The sequence below is a fragment of the Drosophila mojavensis genome, unplaced genomic scaffold (genome assembly GCF_018153725.1).
Source record: "Drosophila mojavensis isolate 15081-1352.22 unplaced genomic scaffold, ASM1815372v1 contig_36, whole genome shotgun sequence".
In the NCBI taxonomy this organism is placed as follows: domain Eukaryota; kingdom Metazoa; phylum Arthropoda; class Insecta; order Diptera; family Drosophilidae; genus Drosophila; species Drosophila mojavensis.
Genome location: NW_025318858.1, coordinates 15,121,964 through 15,147,652, shown reverse-complemented (window position 1 = coordinate 15,147,652; position 25,689 = coordinate 15,121,964). Strand labels below are relative to the sequence as shown.

At 33.3% G+C, this 25,689-nt stretch overlaps 1 protein-coding gene and 2 long non-coding RNA genes across 3 annotated transcripts in view; 1 reads left to right on the top strand and 2 right to left on the bottom strand.

Moving 5' to 3' along the window:
* Nucleotides 1-23,570, top strand: part of LOC6576851 (ATP-binding cassette sub-family C member Sur) — a 69,551-nt gene extending 45,981 nt beyond the window's left edge. The window contains exons 16-23 of the mRNA XM_002002799.4: nucleotides 3,651-4,321; nucleotides 8,833-8,990; nucleotides 11,838-12,033; nucleotides 15,243-15,990; nucleotides 18,139-18,266; nucleotides 21,329-21,623; nucleotides 22,875-23,071; nucleotides 23,201-23,570. Of these exons, the coding sequence (XP_002002835.1) occupies nucleotides 3,651-4,321; nucleotides 8,833-8,990; nucleotides 11,838-12,033; nucleotides 15,243-15,990; nucleotides 18,139-18,266; nucleotides 21,329-21,623; nucleotides 22,875-23,071; nucleotides 23,201-23,350 (2,543 nt within the window). The 3' untranslated portion in view covers nucleotides 23,351-23,570. The remainder of the gene's footprint in view (nucleotides 1-3,650; nucleotides 4,322-8,832; nucleotides 8,991-11,837; nucleotides 12,034-15,242; nucleotides 15,991-18,138; nucleotides 18,267-21,328; nucleotides 21,624-22,874; nucleotides 23,072-23,200) is intronic.
* Nucleotides 6,047-6,850, bottom strand: LOC116803828. The gene is made up of 2 exons (XR_004363839.2): nucleotides 6,294-6,850; nucleotides 6,047-6,217 (listed from the first exon to the last, which is right to left on the bottom strand). It is a non-coding gene; the product is annotated as an uncharacterized LOC116803828 (long non-coding RNA).
* Nucleotides 7,004-8,324, bottom strand: LOC122757285. Its single transcript, XR_006357263.1, has 2 exons — nucleotides 7,846-8,324; nucleotides 7,004-7,772 (listed from the first exon to the last, which is right to left on the bottom strand). It is a non-coding gene; the product is annotated as an uncharacterized LOC122757285 (long non-coding RNA).
* Nucleotides 23,571-25,689: the final 2,119 nt, after the last annotated feature.

The window sequence follows — 25,689 nt, the reverse complement described above, 5'->3', positions numbered from 1 at the left end:
GACAAAGATCTTAAAGGCGTAGTTAAATTGTTCTTAAAGGTTTTCTTTATTCAACCGAATTGAGCATATGCATGACATTTTTTTTAGTTATATAAATTTCAAGTATTTCACTTGCATATATGTTATTTATATACATTTTTTATATTTAATATACATATATTTTTATTATTTATGAATATACATATATTTTGTGTTTATTTATTTTATAAATTCATATTAATTTATTATCTTAATATACAAAATGTAATTATTTTACATGCATATTTAATATATATTTTTTATTTATTTATAATTTCTTATTCGTTATACCATTTATTAAATATTAAATATTTTTATTTAATTTTGTATAGGTATATGTAGGATATTTAAATGTTATATTCATATCAAAATTATTTTACTTATTTTTTGTTGGGCAGCCAAACACGAAAGTTTCTCGCTATAATAAAAACCTAGATATTATTTCCAACTATAGCCTAATCAATTCTAAGCACAAATACTTTCAACTAATTAAATTTGGTTAAATAATTACTTTTCGATAGCGAAAACTTTCTGCAATGGTCTTAGGAGATTTTCTTCATTTTTTCATGAGTTTTAAGCCAAGAAAGCTGGACTTTTTATTTTCTTTGCAAATTTCCGCTTGTTTATTTACATTCGAAGCGAGCAGTGAGTCGCTGGCGACGCTCAGCTAATTGATAATGAATTTGCCGTAATGCAGAACGAATAATATCCAGAGCATGGGAAAAAGGTCGAAAAAACGTGAAGGTAATTGACAATCAATTTGCATATTGGCTAATTAAAATGCGAGTGGGTGAGCGTCTGGTCTGAGGCCATCAATAAGCGTTAAGGAATATGCAATAGAGAGTTTGGAGCAACTGCAAACATTGACTGCTCGCTCGAGGCTTCGGCTGGGCTCAACTCTTTTGGGGGGTGTTGGCTCTGCGTTGGCTCTGCTTTGCCGTAAATGAATATTGATTAGAGTGAATTTGTATGGCGGGGCGACTACTAAGAAAATATTGCCATATTTATCACAATATCTGTGTGAATATTTTCGAAACAATTCAGTTGAGTTGCTTATTTGTGTGTGTGTGTGTCTGTGTGGCAGAGAGAAAGACTTAAATCAAGTTTGATTTTTAAAAGTTTGCTACTCCCAGCGGTAAGTCAAAAAGACTACGATAAGTTTTATTCTCTCTGTCTTTATATATCGCTCTCTTTCTTACTCCTTTCGCTTGCATCTCTGTCTGGAGGTATGCCACAAATAAAAGTTTTGCTTAACTTAATGCATTGATCTATCTACCCACTGTCAATATTTTGGCTGACAACTTGCCGACTTTGAGCCCGAAGCGCCAAACTTTCAAGTTAATCAGTTGCTTGAGTGTCACAGAAATTGTCGGAATTGCGACCCTTTCGCAAGTGCAATGAAAATTGTTTGCTCAACAATTCGAAACTGATTCAGCTGTTCGCTATGAATCCGGCAAGCAATTTTGGCTTTTGCAGTTCATATTCAACTGCGTATTTCATAGATTACACACTTATGCAGTTAATGGATTATTAATGATAATAAACAGAGTATTGAACATATAAATTATATTCAGCATTCTCAATATTTTTAATAAATTTTCATATTAATTTAATTTACTCTACAGTTATTTTCATTAAAATTATTTTAAACAAATTTCATGCAAAATATTTACTTTCTAAAAGCGAATATACGAATAAATATTGATTCAATTCAACTGTTCTGGCTGTTACGCATTGTTGATTGCAACATGTGGCACATTGTAAAAAGACAACAGCAAAAAACTATATATAGAAGAAGAAAAGTATAAAAGAAAAACTGTAAAAGCGCTCAAAGATAATGCAAAAAAATAAAACTTGTTTTTGATTGTTTGCTGCGACTGCCATATATACATATATACATATATATGTGTGTGTGTGTGTGCGAGAATATAAAATTGAATTTTTATTGGAACAAACATCAGAAAGGAAACGCATTGATATCCAGACAGGTGGAAAAGTACAAAAATCGTAGGGGGCGCGTGGCGAGTGCCTGTGGCATGCCAATCGATGCAAAAATAACACAAATATTTTATTACTCAGTCACATCGCTGGGCTACATTGTAATTGCCTTTGTTGTTGCCGTTGCCGTTATCGTTGTTGTTTGGGCTTTCGCGATATTTTGATTAATAATGTTTTTAAAAGGTGGAACTGTATAGCGACCTTGACACACATCCAATTGTTGAAGCTCTAAATTAACCAAATATACATATGTTTTTTCCCGTTTAAAGAACATTTTGTGCTGTTTACATATTTTATGAGCACAGATAGAGCACACAAGCTTGAGTGCGTCACGAAATGTGTTTAATGGGTTTTATTTAAATTTGTACATAAATATATAAATTTGTATATATTTCAAAAATTTGCAGGTTAAAATACTTTTATTGCACTTTTGGTCTGATAATTGAACTGGATACAAGAGTTTTCTTCATTTCATTTCTTCATTTTGGACGTTTGTATGTTACTAAAATTCAGCTGATGATTGATTTTAATAAGTATTTATAAAAGAATTTTCGAATACCACTTAGCTTCAGAGACTAAAACCTAGTTCGTCAAGAAATCTAATGAATTGCATTTAAAATTCACTAAACATACAAACTGTAAGAAATAAATTATTTTATTGGATTGAACGATAAGTTTGAGATATTGTGTACATTCTTTCCATGTGTATAAGAATAGAGGGATTGAATTATTTTCTGTACGCTATTTGAAGAACAATAAATTGTTATGAAAGCAGCTACAAAGATACAGATACAGTTGTTGATACACAGATAAATATACACAGATGCAGCTACACAGATAAATATACACAGATGCTGATATCTGTATCTGACTACCTATATATGGGTATTTGTATCTGAGTATTTTTATCTGGGTATCTATAGTTAAGTATCTGTATCGGATTATATGTATCTGAATATCTGTGTATCTGAGTATATGAGTATATGAGTATCTGTATCTAAGTATATGTATCTGATTATCTGTACCCGAGTATCTGTATCTGGGTATCTGTATCTGAGTATCTTTATCCGATTATCTGTTTTTGAGTACTTATATATATATCTGTATCTGATACTATATATTTATCTGTATCTATATATGAATCGGTATCTTATTATCTGTATCTGAGTATCTGTGTCCGAGTATCTGTATCTGAGTAACGGTATCCGAGTATCTGTATCTAAGTATCTGTATCTGTATATGACTATCTGCATTTGCTTATCTGTATCTGAGTATCTTTATCCGATTATCTGTTTTTGAGTACCTTTGTATAGATCTATATCTGATTATCTGTATCTAGTTATCTGTATCTGTATCTGAGTATCTATATAAGAGTATTTGTATCTAAGTACCTGAGTCTGAGTCTGAGCCTGAGTCTGTATCTAGGTATCTTTATCTGGTTATCTGTATCTGAGCACCTACATCTGAGTATCTGTATCCGAGCACCTATGTCTGAGTATCTGCATCTGTATTTGTAGCCATTTTGTTGAACGGCTAACTCGTGAATAGCTAATAGACTTGCTCTGATCCATTTCCAAAAATTGTATTCAAATCTTTTTTCCACGTGCATTCAACATTATTCTTGCTCTTCGCAGATGTTAAAATCGACTTCAATGCATTGCCAACAAATGGCCGCAACAACAACAATAACAATGATGACAACGAGGCAGGCAATGAGGATGATGGCGATGACGCTGACGTGCCAGACGTGACGTCACTGTCAATGCAGCTGAAGAGCAAAGAGCGTCAAAGGGAACGGACACGGGCAGAGGTCCGGGCTGCACATGCAGCAGGTGCAGGTGCGGTTGCAGAGACAGCAACAGCAGCGACAGCGCCAGATGTGGAGCGCAAATATGGCCAAATATCGAATCATATATATCTGCTCTATATGCGCGCCTCTGGCCTGCCCATAATCATTGTCTTTTTTATCACCGCACTAATTTGGCAATGTTTGCGTGTCTACACGGACGTTTGGCTGCAGCATTGGAGCGACCATGTCGATGGTGGCAGTAGCGACACGGACACGGATGCGGCCAGCCACGAAGTCACGTACTATTTTCGCATGTATGCAACAATTTCGTGTGTTTGCATTATAATGGCCATGATATCAACACCGGCCGGACAATGGGCCGGCTGCAAAGCCAGCCGTAATTTGCACGATAAACTGTTGCTAACGATTTTGCATAAAACTTTGCATTTTTTCCAAGTGACGCCGCTCGGACGCATTCTGAATCGTTTCAGCACCGATATGGCGATCATTGATAAGGTAAGATTTGTTATTTTTATCAGCTACCCTGTGTGCAATAAACAACTGAGATGGGTATGCTAATTATGTGAAGAGAGATTTAACAAGGGGTTGGCTGAACTATAAGTCTATTCGAATGATTGGCTGAAGAAGAGCTTTACATATAACAGATTTTACGTAACAGATTTATAGAAATTGTATAACAGTTATGTATTTTTGATATATACAGAAATATATATATAGATTTAAGTGTTACTTATTGAATGGGACAAGGGGCTGAGGGACTATGAGCCTATTCGAATGATTTGCTGACGAATCTCTGTATATATAACATCTTTTATATAACAGATTTATGTAAATTGTATAATATTAATGTACAATTTTATTTTTATTTTTATATTTGCTCAAATAACACAAAACCAATATTTCTATTATATAGATTTGTATATTACATACTGGATAAGACCAGGGTCTGGGAAATCTAGAAACTTATTCGAATGAATTGCTGAAGAAGAACTTTACATATAACAAATTGTATATTACAGATGTACATATGAATTGTGTAACATTTATATAACAGTTTTACATTTTTTTTTTAATATTTGCTGAACTAACATAGTAATATTCTAGATTTGAATATTACTTTAGCTTGATTTTACAACTTCAATAATTAAATTAGAAATATCTTAAGTTATAAAATTCTACCATGTAGAGCCGGGTAATACACGATTGGCATACTTACATGCCTACATTTATATTATATATATAAGCATATATATCCATCAGTATATACATACATATATCTGCATAATTTTCGGTTAGCTTTTTGTATTGTGCGGCATAAAATATGAGCATATTGCCTGTTGTTGTTGTTGTCGTCTCTGCTTTAGATTTGGAGCTGATAAGCACGCATTATGCATTGATGTTTTGCATATATACATGTGTGAGTGTGTATGTGTGTGTAAGAGCGTGTGTGCTTATGCGTAATATATGAGTTTGTTGACGCCATTTTTCGGGTTGCTTTCATTATAGTTTTTCACTTTGTCAATTTTGCACATAGAAATTTACAAAAAACTTGTACGATTACGTATCCGTGTGTGCGAGTGTGTGTGTGCATGTTTTTGGTTTGATTAAAATGACATTGATTGATCTTCTTACTCATTCTCTAATTAGTTTCTGTTGAAGTTTGTTTTGCTTGAGCTGTCTTTAAGCAAAATTCCAAATTTTCTTCGGTATTTACTTTTGTCGCCTTGCATTAAAAGCAATTGCAGTACATTTTAAAGTTTATTAAAATTGAAGTCGTTTAATTTGTATTGTTTTTCATTCGATATAAATATTAGAGAGAGAGAGAGAGAGAGAGAGATTGATTTGTAAGATGGATTAAAGCTTAAGCATTTAATGGGCAAGAACACACTTTCGACTGTTGACAAATAAGTAGATGCATTGCTTACATTAGCTGTCAGGGAATATCTTGAGATAGAACAGTTTTTTGTATACCCTGAACAAAATGAAAATGGGCAATCTGAGTATAATTATTTTTTTTTTTATGTAACAAGCAGAAAGAGGCGTGGCAGTCTTTCAAGCCCTGTCTGTCTGTCCGTATGTGTGAACGCGTCGATATAAGAATCTATGTGCAAGATAAAATTGAAATGCTTTGCATTGCAGATCCCTCTTTATCCTCGCAGATCGGAGTTTGTCTCAAAAAATGCCTTGAAATAGAATTGAGTTAAGGTAAAAAGCCGTTGCTTTTGGTCTGTGGATGTTTATTGCATACAAGTGCATACGGTTGTGAAATAGATTTTATTTAAACATTGTTCAGCATCAGGTTTTGTTCATGCAATATGTTTCTTGTTCCACAGTGTAATTATTGTTAATCCAATTTTGTATAGGTATTTCTTTTTCTTCTGGATCTTCAACCTTAGAAAGTTGCAAATAAATAGGATTAGTACATACATACATATATACATACTTATATATTCATATATATGCTTACCTATATATTGAACTCCTCTGGTATAATGATTTTACCATCCACCATTTCACATTCATTCGTAAAGAAATCTATGATTTGCTGGGGGCACATCTGTTTGGCCATATCGGATGGGATGAATACGGGTGGCGCATCCTCCAATAGCACGAGATAATAAAATTTGTTCAATATAAACTTAATGCCCACCACTTCCTTTATAAGTAGGTTTGGCGGTATTCCGAAAGGATTTTCATTTTCAGGCTGCACCATTTTGAGGCAAATTAAATTTGAATTCACCAATTCGTAGACCTTTTCCAATTGCATTGACAGCTGCGATTGAAGTTTTTGTCGTGTCGTCCAGAACCAGATCAACTCAACTGTTGGAACAAAACTAGCTCCGGTCTACTTAGATGACTGAACTTTTGTTGTGTAGTGTTGGCTAGTTTTTAAATGTGCAGGCGTGACACAATTTGCACGGGATTTTAAACGATGTTACGATATTTCATGTTAAGCTTGATAAGTACATACATATATTCAATTAATTTATTTTATTTTATTTACTTTTGTTTTTATATGGCTGTGCTATAATTTATTAATATGTAATATTTTTTATTTTTTTTATTTTATTTTTTTTATATTATTAACAATCATGTTAGATTATAAAATTCTTCAGCAGATTTACATAAATATATTAACAGCTTTAATAATTACTATACAAATTCCAGCCACGAGCGTTAACTGAGAAACTAATTATTATTCAATTTTATTCATGTATCTAATTTAATCAAACATTTGGCTTTTAACAGTTATAATGTCATTTTGTCACTGTCTATATGTCTGTCTGTCTGTCTCTTTGTTTTATTCTGTCTGTTTCGACCTCAATCTGCATGCGTTTGCCAAATAAATCTTCAATTATCGTGCACTTTACAAGTAGGTTGGGTCACTTTGTGCAATCGCAGCGGCTGGCAAACAAAATTTGATTATGAAACATTGTCGGGGCGTGGCAGGGGCTGAAGCTTGGGCTGGGACTGTGACAGTGGCTCTGCCTGGGGGCCGGAGTCGGGTTCTGTGGCTCACATTTGTCAAAACGTGAGCCAGGATACACAATTCATTGGCTGGCCATGGAGCTTGCAAATTGTAGTCGTTCTCGTTAATTTTAGGACAAACGACAAGCTTTGGAGGCAGCAGGTTGGGCTGGGGTTGGGGTTGGTTGAAGGGGTGCGCCATGAGTGCGGCATGTGGCATACACAAATTTAGTCATTTGTCAATTCGTGTGCTGCAAACGAGCAAAAGTCATTTAAAATCGTTGCCCGAAAAGCCGCAGCAGCTACCTGGCGGCAGCCCAACATGTGCCTTCTGTCTGGCCGTCTGTCCGTCTGTTGCTGCTCCCACTGCTGCCATGTTGCATGCCACACGGAGCCGTTCACCCAGCTGCGGTGCCATACACACAGTTGAGGTCAGCAAAATATGTACAGGCCGTATGTAATCAAATAATTTGCAATACTGAAAATTTGAAGAAAAAATGGGAATATGATTTAACAGTTTGTTGTATTTATTTTCATTCCATATTACTTACTTCTAGGCATAGATGTAACTTTATACAATAATTATTTTTCGAACTTGTGCCAATTAGATCGATTTTGGCTTTGTCTTTCCCTATGCGCGTTTGCAGAGCGTACAATTTGTCGCCTGTTACTTGACAGGCTGCCCAACTGTTAAAAGACTCGATTACTGCATCATGAGATTGTCCATTTCCAGTCGTATTGTCTCACGATTGAGTGATATTGGCTTTTAACAGTGGTATTCTCTGCGTTCACTTAAAATAAGAACGACCCTGCACGAAGTGCCAATGTAGCTATCTCGCTCTTACTCAGCACACATACTGCGGTCAGCAACAGCTATGTTTGTCTCTTTCTCTCTCGCAGAATACATGCAAGCAATTAGAAGCCTGCAGCTCAAATGCAAAATCACTCAGATTTTTTATTTCAGAAGAACTCAACTTGCACTGTTACAATTACTTTATCATATTACTGTTAATTACTCAGTCAACTACTATTACTAGTACTGCTAACGCAGGAAATGATATAAAGCAGTAAGAGAGAGAGAGAGAGAGTCAAAGAGATTAGAATTATATGAAAATTTAAGTAATATTTAGAATTGCAATTTATATTGTTTATCGTGTCAACTATATACTAAGCACTATATCAAAATGATAAACTGCTGTTAATTAGAATTTGTTTCATGTTATTTGTATATTTAGGGTTTTTATTCTTTTATTATTATTATTATTATTATTATTATTATTATTATTATTATTATTTATTTATTTTTGAGTTGTAGCCTCTCCAACAGTTTAAGTAGCACCTGCTCAAAAGAAAATATTATAGTATAGAAAGTCTATTCTGAAAAAAATTCTTCAATTGGCCACATTTAAGGAAACCAGACAATTTTCTCTCAATTCAAAATGTTCAATAATTCAAATTGAATTAGTCTGCCTATTATCTTGTCCATGCCTGTACACATATGCTACTATACATAGGAACGTATATTTTTTCATTTACAGAAAATCGCTGCAACCTGTCAACGCCTGCTGCAGTTCAGCCTGCTCTGCCTCTGTGCGATACTCATAAATGTGAGCATTACGCCCTGGTTTCTGGCCCTCACTCTGCCCATTTGTGGGGCCTACTATGTCATTCAGAAGTTCTACAGGTGCTCGGCACGGTAAGTGAAATGTTTTCTCCTTATTGCTTATGTTGCTCTATCACACACACACACACACACATACACGCACATAGAATTTCCTTTTGTAATGCTGACAAAGCGACTTTCATAATTCTTGTGTTAACTGTAATAAATATGCAACTGCCACGCCTCCATTTGGGCATGTTGCTCAACAGTATGCCAACCTTTAATATTTTTGTTGGTCTCACTCACATCTCTCTGGATCGGTTGAATTGTTTTGAAAACTTTATCTACATTTTGCTGGCCAAAGTATTTGGCCATAGGCATTTCAACTCGAATAGACAACTACGCATTGTCAACACAGAAGGACAAAAGATTTTTGCATTTAATACTTTTGCTTCAACTGTTTGACAGCCTCTTTTTACCCACACTCTCATTGTGGGTAGTTTGATATTTTCATTTAGTTGGCAATATACTGAAGTTGGCTTTAGCCATATAGCGAGCTGATGCTGATTATAGACGAGCGAAACGATTTTAATATACTTGTTTCAACTTCTTAAATGAGTCAAAAATTACCTAAAGAGATGTTTTTTTTTTTTTTTTTTTTTTTTTTTTTTTTTGCCTGAATATTACAAAATTTCTTTGTTGTTGATTATGCGAAATTATTTATAACAGGTTGAAGGAGGCGTAGCACACTTTATAAAGTATGAGTATTCTTTATCAGAGCTGACAAGCTGATTAGTTAATTTAGTTAATTTAGCCATGTCCGTTAGCTCATCTGGGTAAGGTATCTTCAAATCGGTCACGCCCGATTCTTTTTATTGTTTAAATTCCAAGACTTATATAACTCACATGAGATTTTTCTTTAGTTAGACTTGTTTTGTGGAATATCTTATTATTATTTTTATTGATTTATTTTTTTTAGTTAGTCAACTAACGTTAAAATTTTTATATAATTATAAAATAACACATTATTTACTTTATTTATATAGATTAAATTAGATGCCAATATTTTGTTATAGATCTAATGATATAAGTTTTTACATAATTTAATGATAGATGATAGATTGCACACACATAGTCCTTTTTTTATATAAATTGAAAATTTTAAGAAATTTTTAAATTATATTATAATTTTTATTATCAATCCAATAGTGAGGGAGTTGAGCTCTGAAATTTTTATTTGATTTGCAAGAGTCACGGCAATAAGCAAATGTATCTTATAATGCTAAATACTATTATTATTACTATTTGTAAATTATTATTTATTGCTTCTATTCTATTTACTTAGAGTTCAGTTGATATGTATATTACAAAGCTATGAATTTCAAGTTTAGTTTTCAATTGCCATAAATAAAAAAAAAAAAAAATGAAACTCTTTAATGGTAAATTTTTGATGGCATTAACTTAATCTTGGGTATTTTGTGAAAGGGTTAAGCCAATGAAAATGGAGCCGATCTATATGAATCTTCTATTTCATAGTGACTTACATACATCATCAAAGAGTATCAAGTATTCGGCTTATTACCTATAACACTTCGCAATCCGTGCTGCTCCTTGGGTCTGGCTGGGATATCTTTGTTTTTGTTTAGATAGTGCGAGTGGCTCTATTAGCAGCTTTCTATTCAAGCATTTGTGGCTTCTAATTGTCTTTAGGGCGCATTTTGTGTAGACAAAGTTTATAGTGCCCACAACCGACTCGGGGGCGGGGCACAATTGCAGAGGTCCATTAGTTGGTTGGGCTTCGGCAGAATGAAGTATTCAAAACAAAAAAGAAATAAAACAAAACAAAATTAAATAAATTTTAAAGACTTTTGCAATTGAAGCAATTTATTTGCGTTTTACCTTTTTCTTTTTTTATAAACTCTGAGCTGTGTTGACATCAGGGCAAATTTTGCATTTCTTTGTGTTATTATTTCAAAATTAAATAAATGGAAACATTTTGTTAATGGCCTAAACGAATTTAATGGATTTATTATATATGTAAATATATTTGATAATCTGTGAGTTTTTTTTAACTAAATATAAATTTAATATACATTTTCAAAATGTAAATATTGATATTTTAACTAAATTAAAATTTAACATGCATTTAAACTAAATTTAATTACTGAAAATATTCTTAAGAAACATGAAATATTAGCTTATATTTATTAGAAAATAAATTAATAAATAAATCAAAAATTAACTAATTATATATTGTATTTTAATTTGTTTTTTTAATTTATTTAATTGTGGAGTTTATTTAAAGCATATTATTTAGCTAATTATTTCAATTTTTTTGCCTTATTCATAATTAATATAATATTACTATAATAGTTTTAAAGATTTTCCGTCTGTTCAAAAATTCATTAAACATACTTAAAACAATATTTTATGCAATTTTTGAGCATACAAAAAATTGTTTTTATTTTAAAGCTGTTGTCGCTATTGGCTGTTGAGTTTTTCTTTTTCTGATAGCTATATTTTTAGGAAGTCTTAAAGTAAGCAATTTAAAATTTTTTTTTTTATTTATTTATTTTATTTTTTTTTTTTAGTAAAAATATTGTATATATTTTATAAATACAATATATATGTTGTATATATATGAAATAAAATTTATATTAAAGTATATTATTACAATTTATTTTAGAATTACATATTTCAAAAAATTAAAATTAAAATTCATATGAAATATATGATAAGAAATTAGTAAAAATATAATATTATAATATTTAATGTAGGTTCAATTTATTAGAATACCCTAAATTTGATTTATGATTGAAACGAGCGCTACAAATTATATATGAGTCTATGATATAATTAGTAAATTAATATATATATTGCTTATATTAAATGTAACTTTATTTAAAATTGAATTACGTCTATTTAAATTGTTCATTCAAGTGAGCTGCAGCGCATCGAGAACTCGAGCAGCTCGCCGGTCATCTCGCATCTGGCGGAGACGATTCAGGGTGTGACCACGATACGTGCATACAATCAGCAGGCACGTTTCACGGAGATCCTGTTCAAGCGACTCGAGGCGAACACGATTGCGTTTACCATATTGAATACGAGCAACCGCTGGCTGGGCATATCATTGGTGAGTCCTTTGCGTATCCTTTGACCCATGGCCCTGCCTCAGAGACCCACTGTCCCACTGTCCCACGTTCCACACAGGCTTGGTCAATATGCACATTTCATTTCTGTAAAATATCCTTGTGTGTGCATTTCAATTGAATTGGCATTTCAGTTTAGAGAGACGCGTGCCGATGCAAATACCAGATACTATTTCTCGCTGTTTGCCAGCCCAGGTGACTCTGGCCCTGCCCACTCCTCGGGGCCTTCCGACGACGACTCTCGCATTGTCAGCAAAAGCTGTCCGGCCCGCACTGTCCGGCATACCTCAGAGCCCGTTTGCTCGGGCTATAGTTTACAGTTGTTCAAGTGTCTGTTATGGATCTCAAGTATCCATTGACTCCACTCAAATTGTTGCACATTGTGTTGACGCGTGCAATTGTGGCAACTGGAATTATGTATGCCTGGGCCAAGGGGCGCTTTGCTTTATTGCTTGTATGCACAGTGCGGTCAGCTAATATTCACATAGATATACATCCCGATACATGCTAGTATTGTGTCGATGGTATTGCCGTTATGGGAATTACCTCTGCGCTAACTGACGTCTTGGGCCCTTCACCCACCCCGCAGGCCCAACATATCACTTGCCTTATTCAGCTGCAAACTGGCAAAGTGAGTGGGCCCTGATTAAACAATTCAATTTCTGGCTTTGGGCTATTTTCGGGCATATGCAATGAGCTCTTGTGGCGCCCAGTTGACATTTACCATCGATATGCGAGCAACTCTGTTTGTTTGCAAACGCTTCGATTGAATATGCATGGAGTTTGCATTCAAATAAGTCAAATATGTTCTCTTTGCCAATTTTGACTTGAGGATTTAAATTTGCGAATATTTGGCATAGTAAATACATTCTAATGCGACACGAAAATAGTTGTGGCTTATATGTATATTCGCTCTCTCTATCTATGTGGTATTCTCTCTATACCTGTCTGTCACTTTTCTCTCTTTTAGCTGCTTCTCTATTCACAATTTATGAATTATCTTTATTTACAAACATTGTGGAATGTGCTTTTATTATTATGTACGTCAACTAGGATTCATATGCAAATGCAGATGTATAGTATTTTTCTTAGAAGACATGACTATATATACATATATTAAAGTATTCCCTTGTTCATGAAATTTATAATTCTTTATAGGATCAACTCGAGTTCTTAAACAAAATCTGAGTTGTAGTTGGAATTTCCATTCTCAATGTAAAGTCTCTAACTGCAATAGCAATAGAAACAATTTAAAAAAAATAAAGAATAAAGAAAATATACTACATTTCTCATAGTTGAACAAGTATAATGATAATGATCACTAATATTGATCTAATAATAATTGATCTAATAATAATGATCTCTCCGTATCTAATAGAGTCTGCATTTTATATTGAGACTAGCTACTGATTGTATAGGACTATAATTTTCCAAAAAAAAAAAAAAAAAAAAAAAAAAAAAAAAAAAAAAAATCAATCAGAAAATCTTTTTCTTTTAATTTAATGAAATCAATCCATAATGAAATCTGCTTCTTAGAATTTCAAAATACTCAAAAAAAAAAAAAAAAAAAAAAAAAAATATATATATATATATATATATATATATAGATCTATTTACTTATACAATATGTACTTCTACTACATACATACATATATACAGCTAAAAGCTACGTTTATAGATTTTTCTTATTTGACAAGTATTTCTTCTGCTCTGATGATCTAAGATTTCTTTTCAACTCACTTGAAATGCAACCAAAGCAAGTCAACTCAATTTGAAATTCAAACACTTGTTAGCCGCATGCGTTACATTATTTTCTAATTGCTGTGCAAATCGATTCAAAAACAAATAAAAACTCAACTGAACTGAACTGAACTATCAAGGGGGTTAAGTCTAAAACAGCTATTACGCATTAGAGTCAAAGACTGGTTCAGGCAGCAAATGCAACAGCTTTGAAGTTACGTTCGAGAATTACTCACATGCACGCGCACACATACAAATATAGAAAGAGAATGAGAGATAGAGAGAGAGTGTGTGTGGGCGAGTTAGCGAGGGAGCCAGATTCAATCGACCCAACTGCTGTCTCTGCCCACTAAAGCTGGTTGCAAAAACTTTTCAATTGTGGTTTGGCAGCTTCCCCGTAAAACTTTCATTAAGATGAAAGAGAGTAAAAAGTTTGCTCAGTGCCAGGCGGGCAAACGAGCTGACGGATCCGTTTAGAAAGATATATATATAAAAAAAAAAAATTGCAACTTTGAACGCTGCAGTCGGGCGTAAAGAGTCACTTAATACTCGATCAACAATCAAGAAAATTTATAACAAGAATTGATTGCAAGTGGAATTGAAGTGAGTTTTCAATCAATCAAATCGAACTGAGATTACTGTAGCGAAATTAATTGAAGTAGAATTTTAGCGATTTTTTAATAGAATTATAATGTATAATATATTATTATTATATGCGGTAGAATCCGGTTATAGAGACGCTCGAAAGAGCGCTTGACGCTTGCTTTGAGGGGTAGTTAATGGAAGGTTTATAGGATGCTATGGAACTATAAGAAGTCAACATATACATCAATTTATGTATATATAAACATCGTTTGACGGACATTTAATTTAATTTTTTTTTTTAAATTATATTGTGGAAGTAAATAGAAAATTTGTGAATAATTTCCAATATATGATAATATAAATTTTCTTTATCGATAAGAGAAGTTTTTAAGAACAATTTTTATTTTTTTTATGAAAAATTATTATCTTTTGGCATCTTCTACGATTATACACCTCAGTTTACTATACTCTTATATTGTCATTGATATTGATTTAAAAAAAAAAAAAATTTAGATTGTCCGACTCTCAGTGGAATGCATCCAATAACCTTCAAATTCTTCAGTTAAGATTTTAATTTTCAAGAAAATATTAAAAATACATGCGGATCATATTGGAAGACATAACTTAGACATTCCGTAGAGCCAATAAGCTCTTTTGCATGCCATGGGCGAGCATAGAAAAGCACAAACACGCACTCGCGGGCTGATTAAAAAGTCATGTGGAAAAAATCTTTACCAAAATGCCAACACTAACAAGCATGCATCATGCTAGCACAGAGAGCTAGCTGCTCTCTCTCTCTCTCTCTCTCTCTCGCTGGCTCGGTCTGTCTCTGTCTCGTTTGCTTTTTGACTGTCTCTGTTTATTGCAGGATTACCTGGGTGGCTGCATTGTTTTTGTGGCCATCGTAACGGCACTGGCAACGGCAAGCGTCAGTTGCAGCCGCTATGTGAGGGAGGCTGAGGCGGAGCTGGCAAGTGGCAGGACGCCGGAGATGGCAGGAACTTATGCCATCAATAAAGGCGCCAGCTCCAAGGAGTTGACGCCGACGCCCTCGCTGGTCGGCCTGGCCATAAACTACACGTTGTTGGTGCCGATTTACCTTAATTGGGTTGTAAAACTTTTGGCCGATATGGAGATGTATGCGGGCTCGGTCGAACGCATTGCGCACTATGCACAGCAGACGCAGCAGGAGGAGCAGGAGCAGCAGGAGCAAGAGCAGCAGGAGCAAGAGCAGCACGAGCAGCAGCAGCAGCAGCAGCAGGATACGGAAATAAGCAATGAAGTCGATAGGTCGCACTGCACGACTAACGTTGACAAAGTTTACCCAGGCGCAACGTCAGCTGGCGTTGATGTTGCCGGCGACTCAGCTCGAGCTGCTGATAAATTAAATGCAGGCAATGCAGCAGCAGCAGGAGAAGCAGGAGGAGCAGCAGCAGCAGCAGCAGCAGGAGGAGCCGGCAATGGCAATCACTTAAGCTTCTACACGGCGCCAGTTGTTGACAAGCGGCAACTGGCGACGACAGCGGCAAGGACGTCAATGATTAAGGATAAGGCACTGACAGCACTTGGCGACAAGGTCGCGTTATCTAATGAGCCATCGAGGCGTATCAAAACTTGTGAGTACCAAATAGCATCCAGCTCTATGTCTATCGCTCTTCCACAAACACACACACACTCTCTCTCTCTCTCTTTTCGCACCTGCAGCTAGATGGCAGCTATGGCCATTATATGGCTCATTGAGTAACAATTGATTTATGACAGTTGCTTCAGTTGGGCCATACACTTACACTATCCAACAGAATTTTTGGGACATAGTACTCATTAAATCAATACAAATCTCTGCTGTGGTCTGTGGACATTTGCTGTGTTCCATTTTGAAATAGATTTTATTTTAACATTGTTCAAGACGAGGCTGTTTTAATGAAACAAGTTTCTTGTTACACAGTGTAATTATAGCTAATTACATTTTGTATGGGGTTTTTTTTTTGTTTTCTTCAAGACAGCTAAAGTGAGGTTAAGCAGTGCTTCAGTTCAAACTTAGGTATCTTCAAATATAAATAGGATTAGTACATGTATGTATTCTATATTTATATAAAACTGTTATACCTAAGTTGTACTCCTGTGGTATAATGATTTGATTATTCACCAGTTCACATTCATTCGTAAAGAACTTGATGATTTGCTGAGGGCATATCTCTTGGGCCACTTCAGATGGAATAAGTAGAGTCGCTTCATTTTCCAATGCCATGAGATAATAGAATTTGTTTACAAAGTACTTAATGCCCAACACTTCCTTTATAAGCGGGCTCGGCTGTGTTCCGAAAGAATTTCCATTTTCAGGCTGCTCCATTTTGAGGCTAATTAAATTTGAATTCACCAATTCGTAGACCTTTTCCAATTGCCTTGACAGCTGCGATTGAAGATTTTGTCGTATCATCCAGAACCAGATCAACTCAACTGTTGGCACGGAACTAGTTCCGGTCTACTTAGATGACTGAACTTTTGTTGTGTAGTGTTGGTTAGCTTTTAAATGTGTCTGCGATATTTTGTGTGACACAATTTTGGATCTTAAACGATGTTTGATAAAAATTCGAATTTTCGTGATCAAATAAATACAAATATGTACTTAATATAAAGTTTTATGATGATAAATATATATAAATATAAATATATATAATTATTTATATATAAAATATTATATACAAATAAAAATATAATAGTATAAATATTAATAATTTTGTGTTTTAATTTTATTTTAATTTAATTTTTAATTTTTAATTAATTTAATTTTAAAATATTATTATTCATTTTAATTATTTTAATTAATTTTTTATTTCTTATTGATATTATTATTATTTTTTTTTTATTAATACCGTCTTTAGTTTATTTATTAAAATACAAGTACAAGATAAAAAAGGAAAAAAATCAAATGAAGTAATAACATTCATATCTTTATCAATTTTAGATCAAATTAAATCTTGTATTAGTTAAAAAAATAAGCCAAGAAAGTTGTTTTTATATAATGAAACAAAAAACAGTCTATATTTCTCTCATAGTTTGCTTTTTTTTTTGTTTAATGAGTGTACATATAATTTCATCTCCCAAAAGGTTTCTTAAACTAGTTTAAATTTTAATTTTGAAATATTTATTTTCATTTTATTTATTAATTTTCTTCAAATATAAAATAACTATTTCAAAAGCTATATTAGCTTTTGTATATTTTTTTATCAGCTGGACGCTCTTCCGATAAAATATAAACTATTATTTGTTCAATTGTTTTATTTTTCACTGCTTTGTTTTCATTCCCGTATCGGATTCGGGCTAAGCCGTTCGACCACAGTTTAAACCTACTTGGGAGTGTTTACGAAAGTTGACTTTAAAAAGCACTCGAGTGCGTGCCATGATCTGGAAGACCCTTTTCATGAAGTTTTTTGTTTGCCCGTTGCCGATGCCCTCATCACTTTTTGCTTAGCTGGTTTCATTTTTTGGCTTTCATTTCGAGTTTTCAAATATTCAACTGACAGTTGCGGGCGCAAAAACTCTCTCTCTCTCTCTCTCTCTCTCTCTCTCTCTCTCTCTCTCTCTCTCTCTATTTAGTTGAGCAAAAAGGTCACACAATTTTCATGCTTTGTCGATTCGGGCTCTAAATTTAATATAAGCGTTTGTTTGCAGTTATTCAGTGCATTCGCTTCGCTCTTTGTTTGTTTATGTGTTGTCTTTTATTTTATATTTATTTCTTTTCTTTTTCTTTTTTTTCTCGTCAGACCAAAGCGTTCCGATTTCCTGGCCACAGCGAGGTTACATCAGCTTCGAGGATGTGAGCCTACGTTATGAAGGACAAAGGCAGAACGTTATCAGCCACCTCAACTTAAAGATACCAGCAGGCCAAAGGGTAAGTACAATGAACATTGTCAAAGCCAAACCGGCTTGCAACAGCACAACAATTCGTATTTAGTTTATGGGTAATCGACGAGCAGATACTCTGTAAAGAGAATTAAACTGAGCTTTTTAATTCACATGTTTACAGTTTAAAATTTGAGAAGAGCTTAGAAAGTATGTACTGCAATATTTATATTATAGAGTTCATCGAAATGTGAAATATGTAAATTTCATTCATGATAATATATAGAACAAAGAACGTATGTATATGATACATATGTACATATACATACCATATATTTTAGAAAAATTACAATTGCATATCTTCATAGCTCAAGATATAGAGAGACTTTATATCAATATACAATGATCAATTTTTATTAAGACATAATTTTGTTAACAGAACTATTTATATTTATCTATATTATGGAAATGGGGAAATACGAAGTATAAATATACTTTTTGAAATCTCTCTCTCTCTACATACATGTAGAACTATAATATGATGTTTTTCGGATATTGGGCAAATATATTATAGAATGTCCAATTTTTGGTGGCATATAAATATATAGAAGCATAAGAGCCGATATTTATCGATATTATATATTTTTATTACCGATTCTGTATAAACAATAATATTAAATAAAGACAATTACTTATTATATTGTATGATTATATGTTGTTCTATATTCAAAATAAGTTCTTGGAAAAATAGGACCAATCAATATATATTGATACCTGTTCTTTTTTAATTAAATAAAAATATACTTTGTATATCGAATTTGGTAGTGCTTTAATCTATAATTATTATTATTACATTATTATCAATATTGTAGTAGACCAATAAGAGATTAGAGGGAACAGCACTATGGTTAACTATCAATAGATACTTTATACATATATCGATACTTAATCATATCGATGTCAACGAGGCTGTCGATAGTAGGCGTGAGTGCGATGATCGTGAATAGCAAAAGTAGAAGAGGAAGAACGAGAGCGCAATTTTAAGTAAAAAACGAAGAAGCTCAGAAACTGTGGAAATAATTTAACTAATAGACGAAATAAAGTCGCCTACAATATAATATATTAATATATTAATTGATGTTTAAGTTCTATAACAATCGATATATGCATACATAAATATTGAGTATACGAAATTGCATCGTTGATGAATATAGAGTAGCCCATTTGAGCTAAACTCTGAACAGTCAAAAATACATCAAAATACGCTTAAACTGTTTTGATTGATTCGATTGCATCGATATCAATTGCCTGTCGCACAATAATATGCCTTCCTTAGACACTTAAGCATAAGAAGGGCATACAAAAATCACAGACCGATATATATGCAGCAAATGGAATCGCATGAAAGATGCAAGAAGCCAATCTCTTGCAGCTCAACAAACTGTAACTGTAACTGTAGCTATAGCTCAAACAGCGCCCATTGAGAACTGAGTGTGCACTTTGGTCGCAAACTAACCAAAGCCACACAAATCCATTCAACATTCACCATTCACCATTCGGCATTCTGCATTCTCGTCTGAAATGGTCAGCCATTTGCAAAAAGTCAATAACGGTTTGAAAAGTCAGCAACAACTTGCATCTGTCGTTAGAGAGAGATACATCCATTATCATTATGGAGGAGCTCACTGGGTCTACCAGACTAAATCGTGTGTGAGGCTTGAGGCAGTTAAAGCCAGCTATAGACAAAGTGCGTTGAAGCAACTAAGGGTATGTATGTATGTATTTACATATATACATAAGCTTACACATGACTAAGATATATTTGGTACGTTATTAAACAATAATTCATAATATGTGGGAGATATAAGTTTATAGCTGTTTTTCGATAAGGATTTTAATTGAAGGAATTTAATTGAAGGATTTTAATTGATATATATTTGCCGATTTTTTATAAAAATTCGATATTCAAGTCCCTGGCTCTTATTAGACGAACGAACAGGCAGACGGGCAGCGCAAAATCGACTCAGATTAAGAATACATATACATGATGGTCTGCCACGCCTCCTTCTGCCTGCTACATATATTTAAAAAAAATAAAGTCATACTCTGATTTCCCATTTTCAATGAGTTCAGCGTATATTAAATAACAAAAAAAAAAAAAAAAAAACCTTTAATCATATTATATACGAAAGCTTAAAATAAAAATATTCAATCGAAAAAAAGATGGCACAAATGAGCTTAAAATAAGAACAGTATATCGAAGAGAAAAATAATAAATGAAATAAAGGTAGAATTAAAAAAATATTTTTTTTTTGTATTAAAAGAATATATATATATATATATATATATATATATATATATATATATATATACACTAAGATTGTTTGATAAAATATACATCCTTTTAGTATGTAATAACTGTAGCGAAAATTAATTTAAATTTAATGAACTGACATTTAATATATATTATTTGTACTAAGCAACGCTATTAAATATAAAAGTGTACGTATTATTTAAAATGATTGGAGTTAAAAATAATAATGAAAAAATAATTATATAATCAAAAAAAAAAAAAATTTTTGTAATGAACAAAAAAATAATAATAATAATAATTATATAATCATAATAATAAAATTTAAATTATTATATAATAGCTTCTGGGCTAGGTTTTATTTTTTAAATATATAAAATTTTTTTAATACGTTAAATACAGTTTTAATAATACAGTTTTAATAACTGAAATTCCGTGAAAATATGAAATGTAAAGTCAATATATTAAATATTCCACAGAAAATTCCGTTTAGTTTTATGCTTTTATATCTATGTCTGCATAAAAATTTTTAAAATAAATTATATATTGTAACATTTATTTTCAATAAAAAGTAGCTTAGTCAAAATTGCAACGAAGTGAATGAGAAACGATTTAGCTTGAGTCAATTTAAAGTTTTTTTTAGTTAAGGCAACTTTTACATAGAGAGTCAATCGACTACCGTCGTCTTTCACTTACCCAATCAATTGATATGTATGCTCACATATATCTTAATAACATATGTATGTATGTATGTATATATGTATATAGCTACAATCTCTGTTTGATTGCTCTCTTTGCAGATTGGCATCTGTGGCCGCACGGGCAGTGGCAAATCCTCGCTGGCTCTGTCCCTGTTTGGCGTGCTGGAGACGACAAATGGCCACATTCGCATCGATAATGTGGACATCCAGCAAATCCGGCCCGACGAGCTGCGAACGAGATTGTCGATAATACCACAGGATGTGCATTTGTTTAATGCAACAATACGTGAAAATCTCGATCCGCGCTGCTATTATTCCGATTTGCAATTGTGGAATTGTCTCGAATTGGCGCAGCTCAAGGAGTTTGTCAACGTGCAGCTGCCGCAGGGCTTGGGTAAGTGCGCTACTTTTCACAATTTGCTCCATTTTTTATATGTTGTTGTTGTTGCCAACAATGCCAACAACAGCCACTGTCAGTTCTATGCGCTGCGTCACACTGACTCCGACTCCGACTCCGACTTCAACTCCAACTCCGACTCCGCTCAGCTGAGTTGGCCTTATGAAAAAATCATGTTTACTTTTGGCAGCAATCATGACGTTTGGCTTGGCCGCCTCGCCAGCTTTTCAACGCAACACCCCGCACTCATATCCAAACCCCCCAAAACTTGCGTTTCCATCCCTCGATTTTTGGACTGTCTCATGCAGCTAACTTGTCTGTTTGATTTTTGCTAAATTAGAAGAGAAGAAAACATTTGAAAACGTTCATGCATGTTTGATTTTTTGTGTTGATTGGCTCACATGTGGCATACGTCTGTGTCTGTGGATGCTGCATCTGTGCAGCTGTCTAGTTTATTAAGCGTACTTGCATGAGATTCACTTTAGTGTGGCATCTATGAAGCTACAAACAAACTTAGATTAAGAGCTCGCTTATATGATATCTGATAATCAATATAGGAAAAATCTTGCGGTCCAGAGCGAAGATAGAGTATATTATGTATATAATATGCTACTCAATAAATGTTTTCAAATATATTTTTTTATTTTTTATTTTTAATTTTTATTTTTTATATTTTTAAATATTGTTATTGTCAATTATAGTCATTGAGAGATTTTAGTTATTTGTTATTATGCAACCAAAAATTTTAAATTTTTTCCCGACAAAAAAAAAAAAAAAAACTACTATTTATTCATATACATGTATAATATCTACGCCTTGTTCTAAAACCAATCATTGACAAATTCATTCGCCAAGACAAAAAAACAAAGCCTTTGTCCTTGATATATTCTGGCATACACTTTCACCTCCCTCTTCATATAAACACACGCACATATCTACACACGCACATGTACTTACACACATCTCCATACATCCACACCCACACCCACACCCGCACATATTTCCATACATTTACATCCTCGCTCTAGAGTCGTGCTCGTAGCTTCGCTTAATACGCCTCATTAAGGCTTAAGAGCGTGCTTAGCCAGTCGGCCATAACGTCACGCTTATTAAATACAACTTTAATTACGCACTAAAATCCGTTATTCTCTTCTTTTTTTATGCTCCATACACACACACACACACACACATACATGTGGGCATGGTGACTCTGCTCTACCCGCACCTGCGCCCACCTCCGTCCTGCAGACACGGAAATCTCTGATGGCGGCATCAGCTTCAGCGCCGGCCATCGGCAATTGCTCTGCCTGGCACGTGCCATACTGCGTGGCTCCGCCTGCCTGGTGCTGGATGAAGCAACAAGTACATTGGACAGCAGCACGGAGCGGGCGCTGCTCAAGGCGGCCGACAAGGCCTTCCAGGGTCGAACAATTATAACCATTGCCGTGAGTTGAGCTGAGCTGAGCTGAGCCTTACTCCTTGCTCAGTCTATCAGCATCATCATCGTCATCATCATCTGCTTCTTCTTCTTCTTCTGTTTCTTGTTGCTTATTGCACTCTTCTTTTATTTACAGCATCGCCTGAGCACCATTCTGGATTATGAGCGCATTATAGTGCTGCAGGAGGGACGCATCGTTGAGGACGGCAACCCGAGGCAGTTGCAGCAGCAACCCAACTCCATTTTTTACGGCCTGCTGCAGAAGGGCGAGCAGCTGAATGCCTAGATCTAGCGAAGATCTCCTCGGCTGAATTTACGGATTTCTGTTCCATTTTTATTGGGTCTGATACTGAATGCGTTTATTGTGCTAGTTAAGTACTTAAATTACTTACATTTTAAATCAAAAATCAATTGAATATTGAATATTGTGTGTCAAATGTGATTCATCATGTATATCCATATATATATATATATATATATATATATTTTAACTTTTGTATATTTTATATATTCTTGAAATGTCTACAAGAATTTCGCAGTATTTCTTTTTTCATTTATTAAAAAAACGAGCTGTTGTCAAATGCAAACATTGAGTTTCTAACACGTGACCACGTGACAATACGTATACGCAGCATAGGACGAGTCGTATATATAAATATATATTAGAGCTGTCACACATATGATGTATGCACGGATATTTGATTTTTTGCAACGAGTAAATACATGTGCATATACTTCTGTTATATTAAGAATGTGTGTCGTCTCCACTCTTTGCTTTGCTTTGCTTTATTTGTTGCAAGTGACGTGTATTTGTACTCCACTGTGTGTGTCTGTGTGTGTGTGTGTGTGTATGCTACCCGCAGAGAGCCCACCAATTGCACGAAATACGGACGTGACTCAAGTCAACTAAATGGGAATTTAGAGAGCTTGCGTCAACTTAAAGACCTCTATTTGAAAATACTTTGATGAAATCTTAGATAAATAAATGCAGGTGAGTATTTATTTGACACAAAAATACAGCTGGAAAATATATACATTTTTTTTAATATGGAGTTTTAGTTTTAAAAATAAGTTTTTAATTTAAACCAAACTTTTCGGCTTTATATAAAAAGGATAAACAAACTTACATATATAAATATTTAAAAAAAAATATATTTTTTTTATTATAAATTTATAAATAAATTTCTTTAGTAAAGTTTTAAATTAAAAATAATAATATTAAGAATAATAATTGAAAATAATAAATAAATTTTATATAAATAAATACATTTCTTTGGTAAAGTTATACATACAAAAAAAAAAAAAAAAATAATAATAATTAAAAATAATAAATAAATAATTGATTAATAAAAAACTTTGGTAATGTTTTAAATTCCAGGTTCAATATCAAAAGAAGGAAATAGTCAAGACTCTTCATTGGGCTAGAATATTAGTAAGGTTGTCTAATCCCAAAAAAATAATTTTATTTGAGTTCTTAAAAAAACTCGATAACACAATTTTTGTTATACTTAATTTTATTATTTCTTAATTGAAGTATTATCAGAAAAGGCGCAGACGTTTTACATTTTTAATGTGCGAATTTTAGCAATTATTTTAAATTACATTTGATATTTCATATTTAATAATAAAGTAGTTAAAAAAAGTTAACGTGTAGCCAATGAGTGGTTAGAGTATTGCAGATTCACTGTCTTCTGATTGTTGAGAAAAGGTCTTACAGCAGGTTCAAATTACGGCCTCTTAAAAAAATACATTCCAGATGTTCCATCTGTATATAAAGTGAGATAGTTGATACAGAAACTGATTTGGATAATTTAATTAATTAATTTAATGTGCTTTAGGCATTTCTTTGGCTTTGCTTCTACTTGAAATATTTTAGGAATCATTTTATTTTGCAAGTATTTTTAGAAATAAAAATAGTTGAATAACTTTCAGTTAAAAATAAATTAAAATTGCAATCACACCTATTATGATGTAATTATTCCAGCGTGATTAGATTTAACTTTTTAATATACATAATTAAAACAATTCCAAATTCTAGAAAATGTACTTTTATCTTTTCAGAAATAAGCTTAAATATTTTAATATATAAATATTTGTTTTTGTGAAATTTACATAAAAATATATTTGTATATTAAATATACATACATATACCACAATTTGTCCATCGTCATTTAGTACTCATTCATGTTTTTGTGTCAACTAGCTGGAGCAGGTGTAGTAAATCAATTGATTTACTCGCAATGGAAATCAAATGGGCTCGTTTAAAAATTCAATTGGCAATTGGCAACTGCAAATTGGTAATTGGCCATTGCCACACTTGCAGCACTCGACAAAACATGCAGCACAAACATGGCCACAAAACATGCTATTGGTGTATCTAAATCAGTCCAATTAAAAAAGGAAATGAAATCGGAATCAAAATCGGAGAAGCCGGAGCAGAATCAGCATCAGAATCGCATCGACTGGCCACTCAATAATTGCATGAATATGCAACGAAATGTGGCAACAACATTTATGAATTTATGTGCAACGCGCCTTGGCTTACTCAATGCGCCTCGCCGGGTCGATGGGCCAGAGTCGGTCGACAAAAGCAATATTATTGTGAAGTAAATTGATTGTTAAATG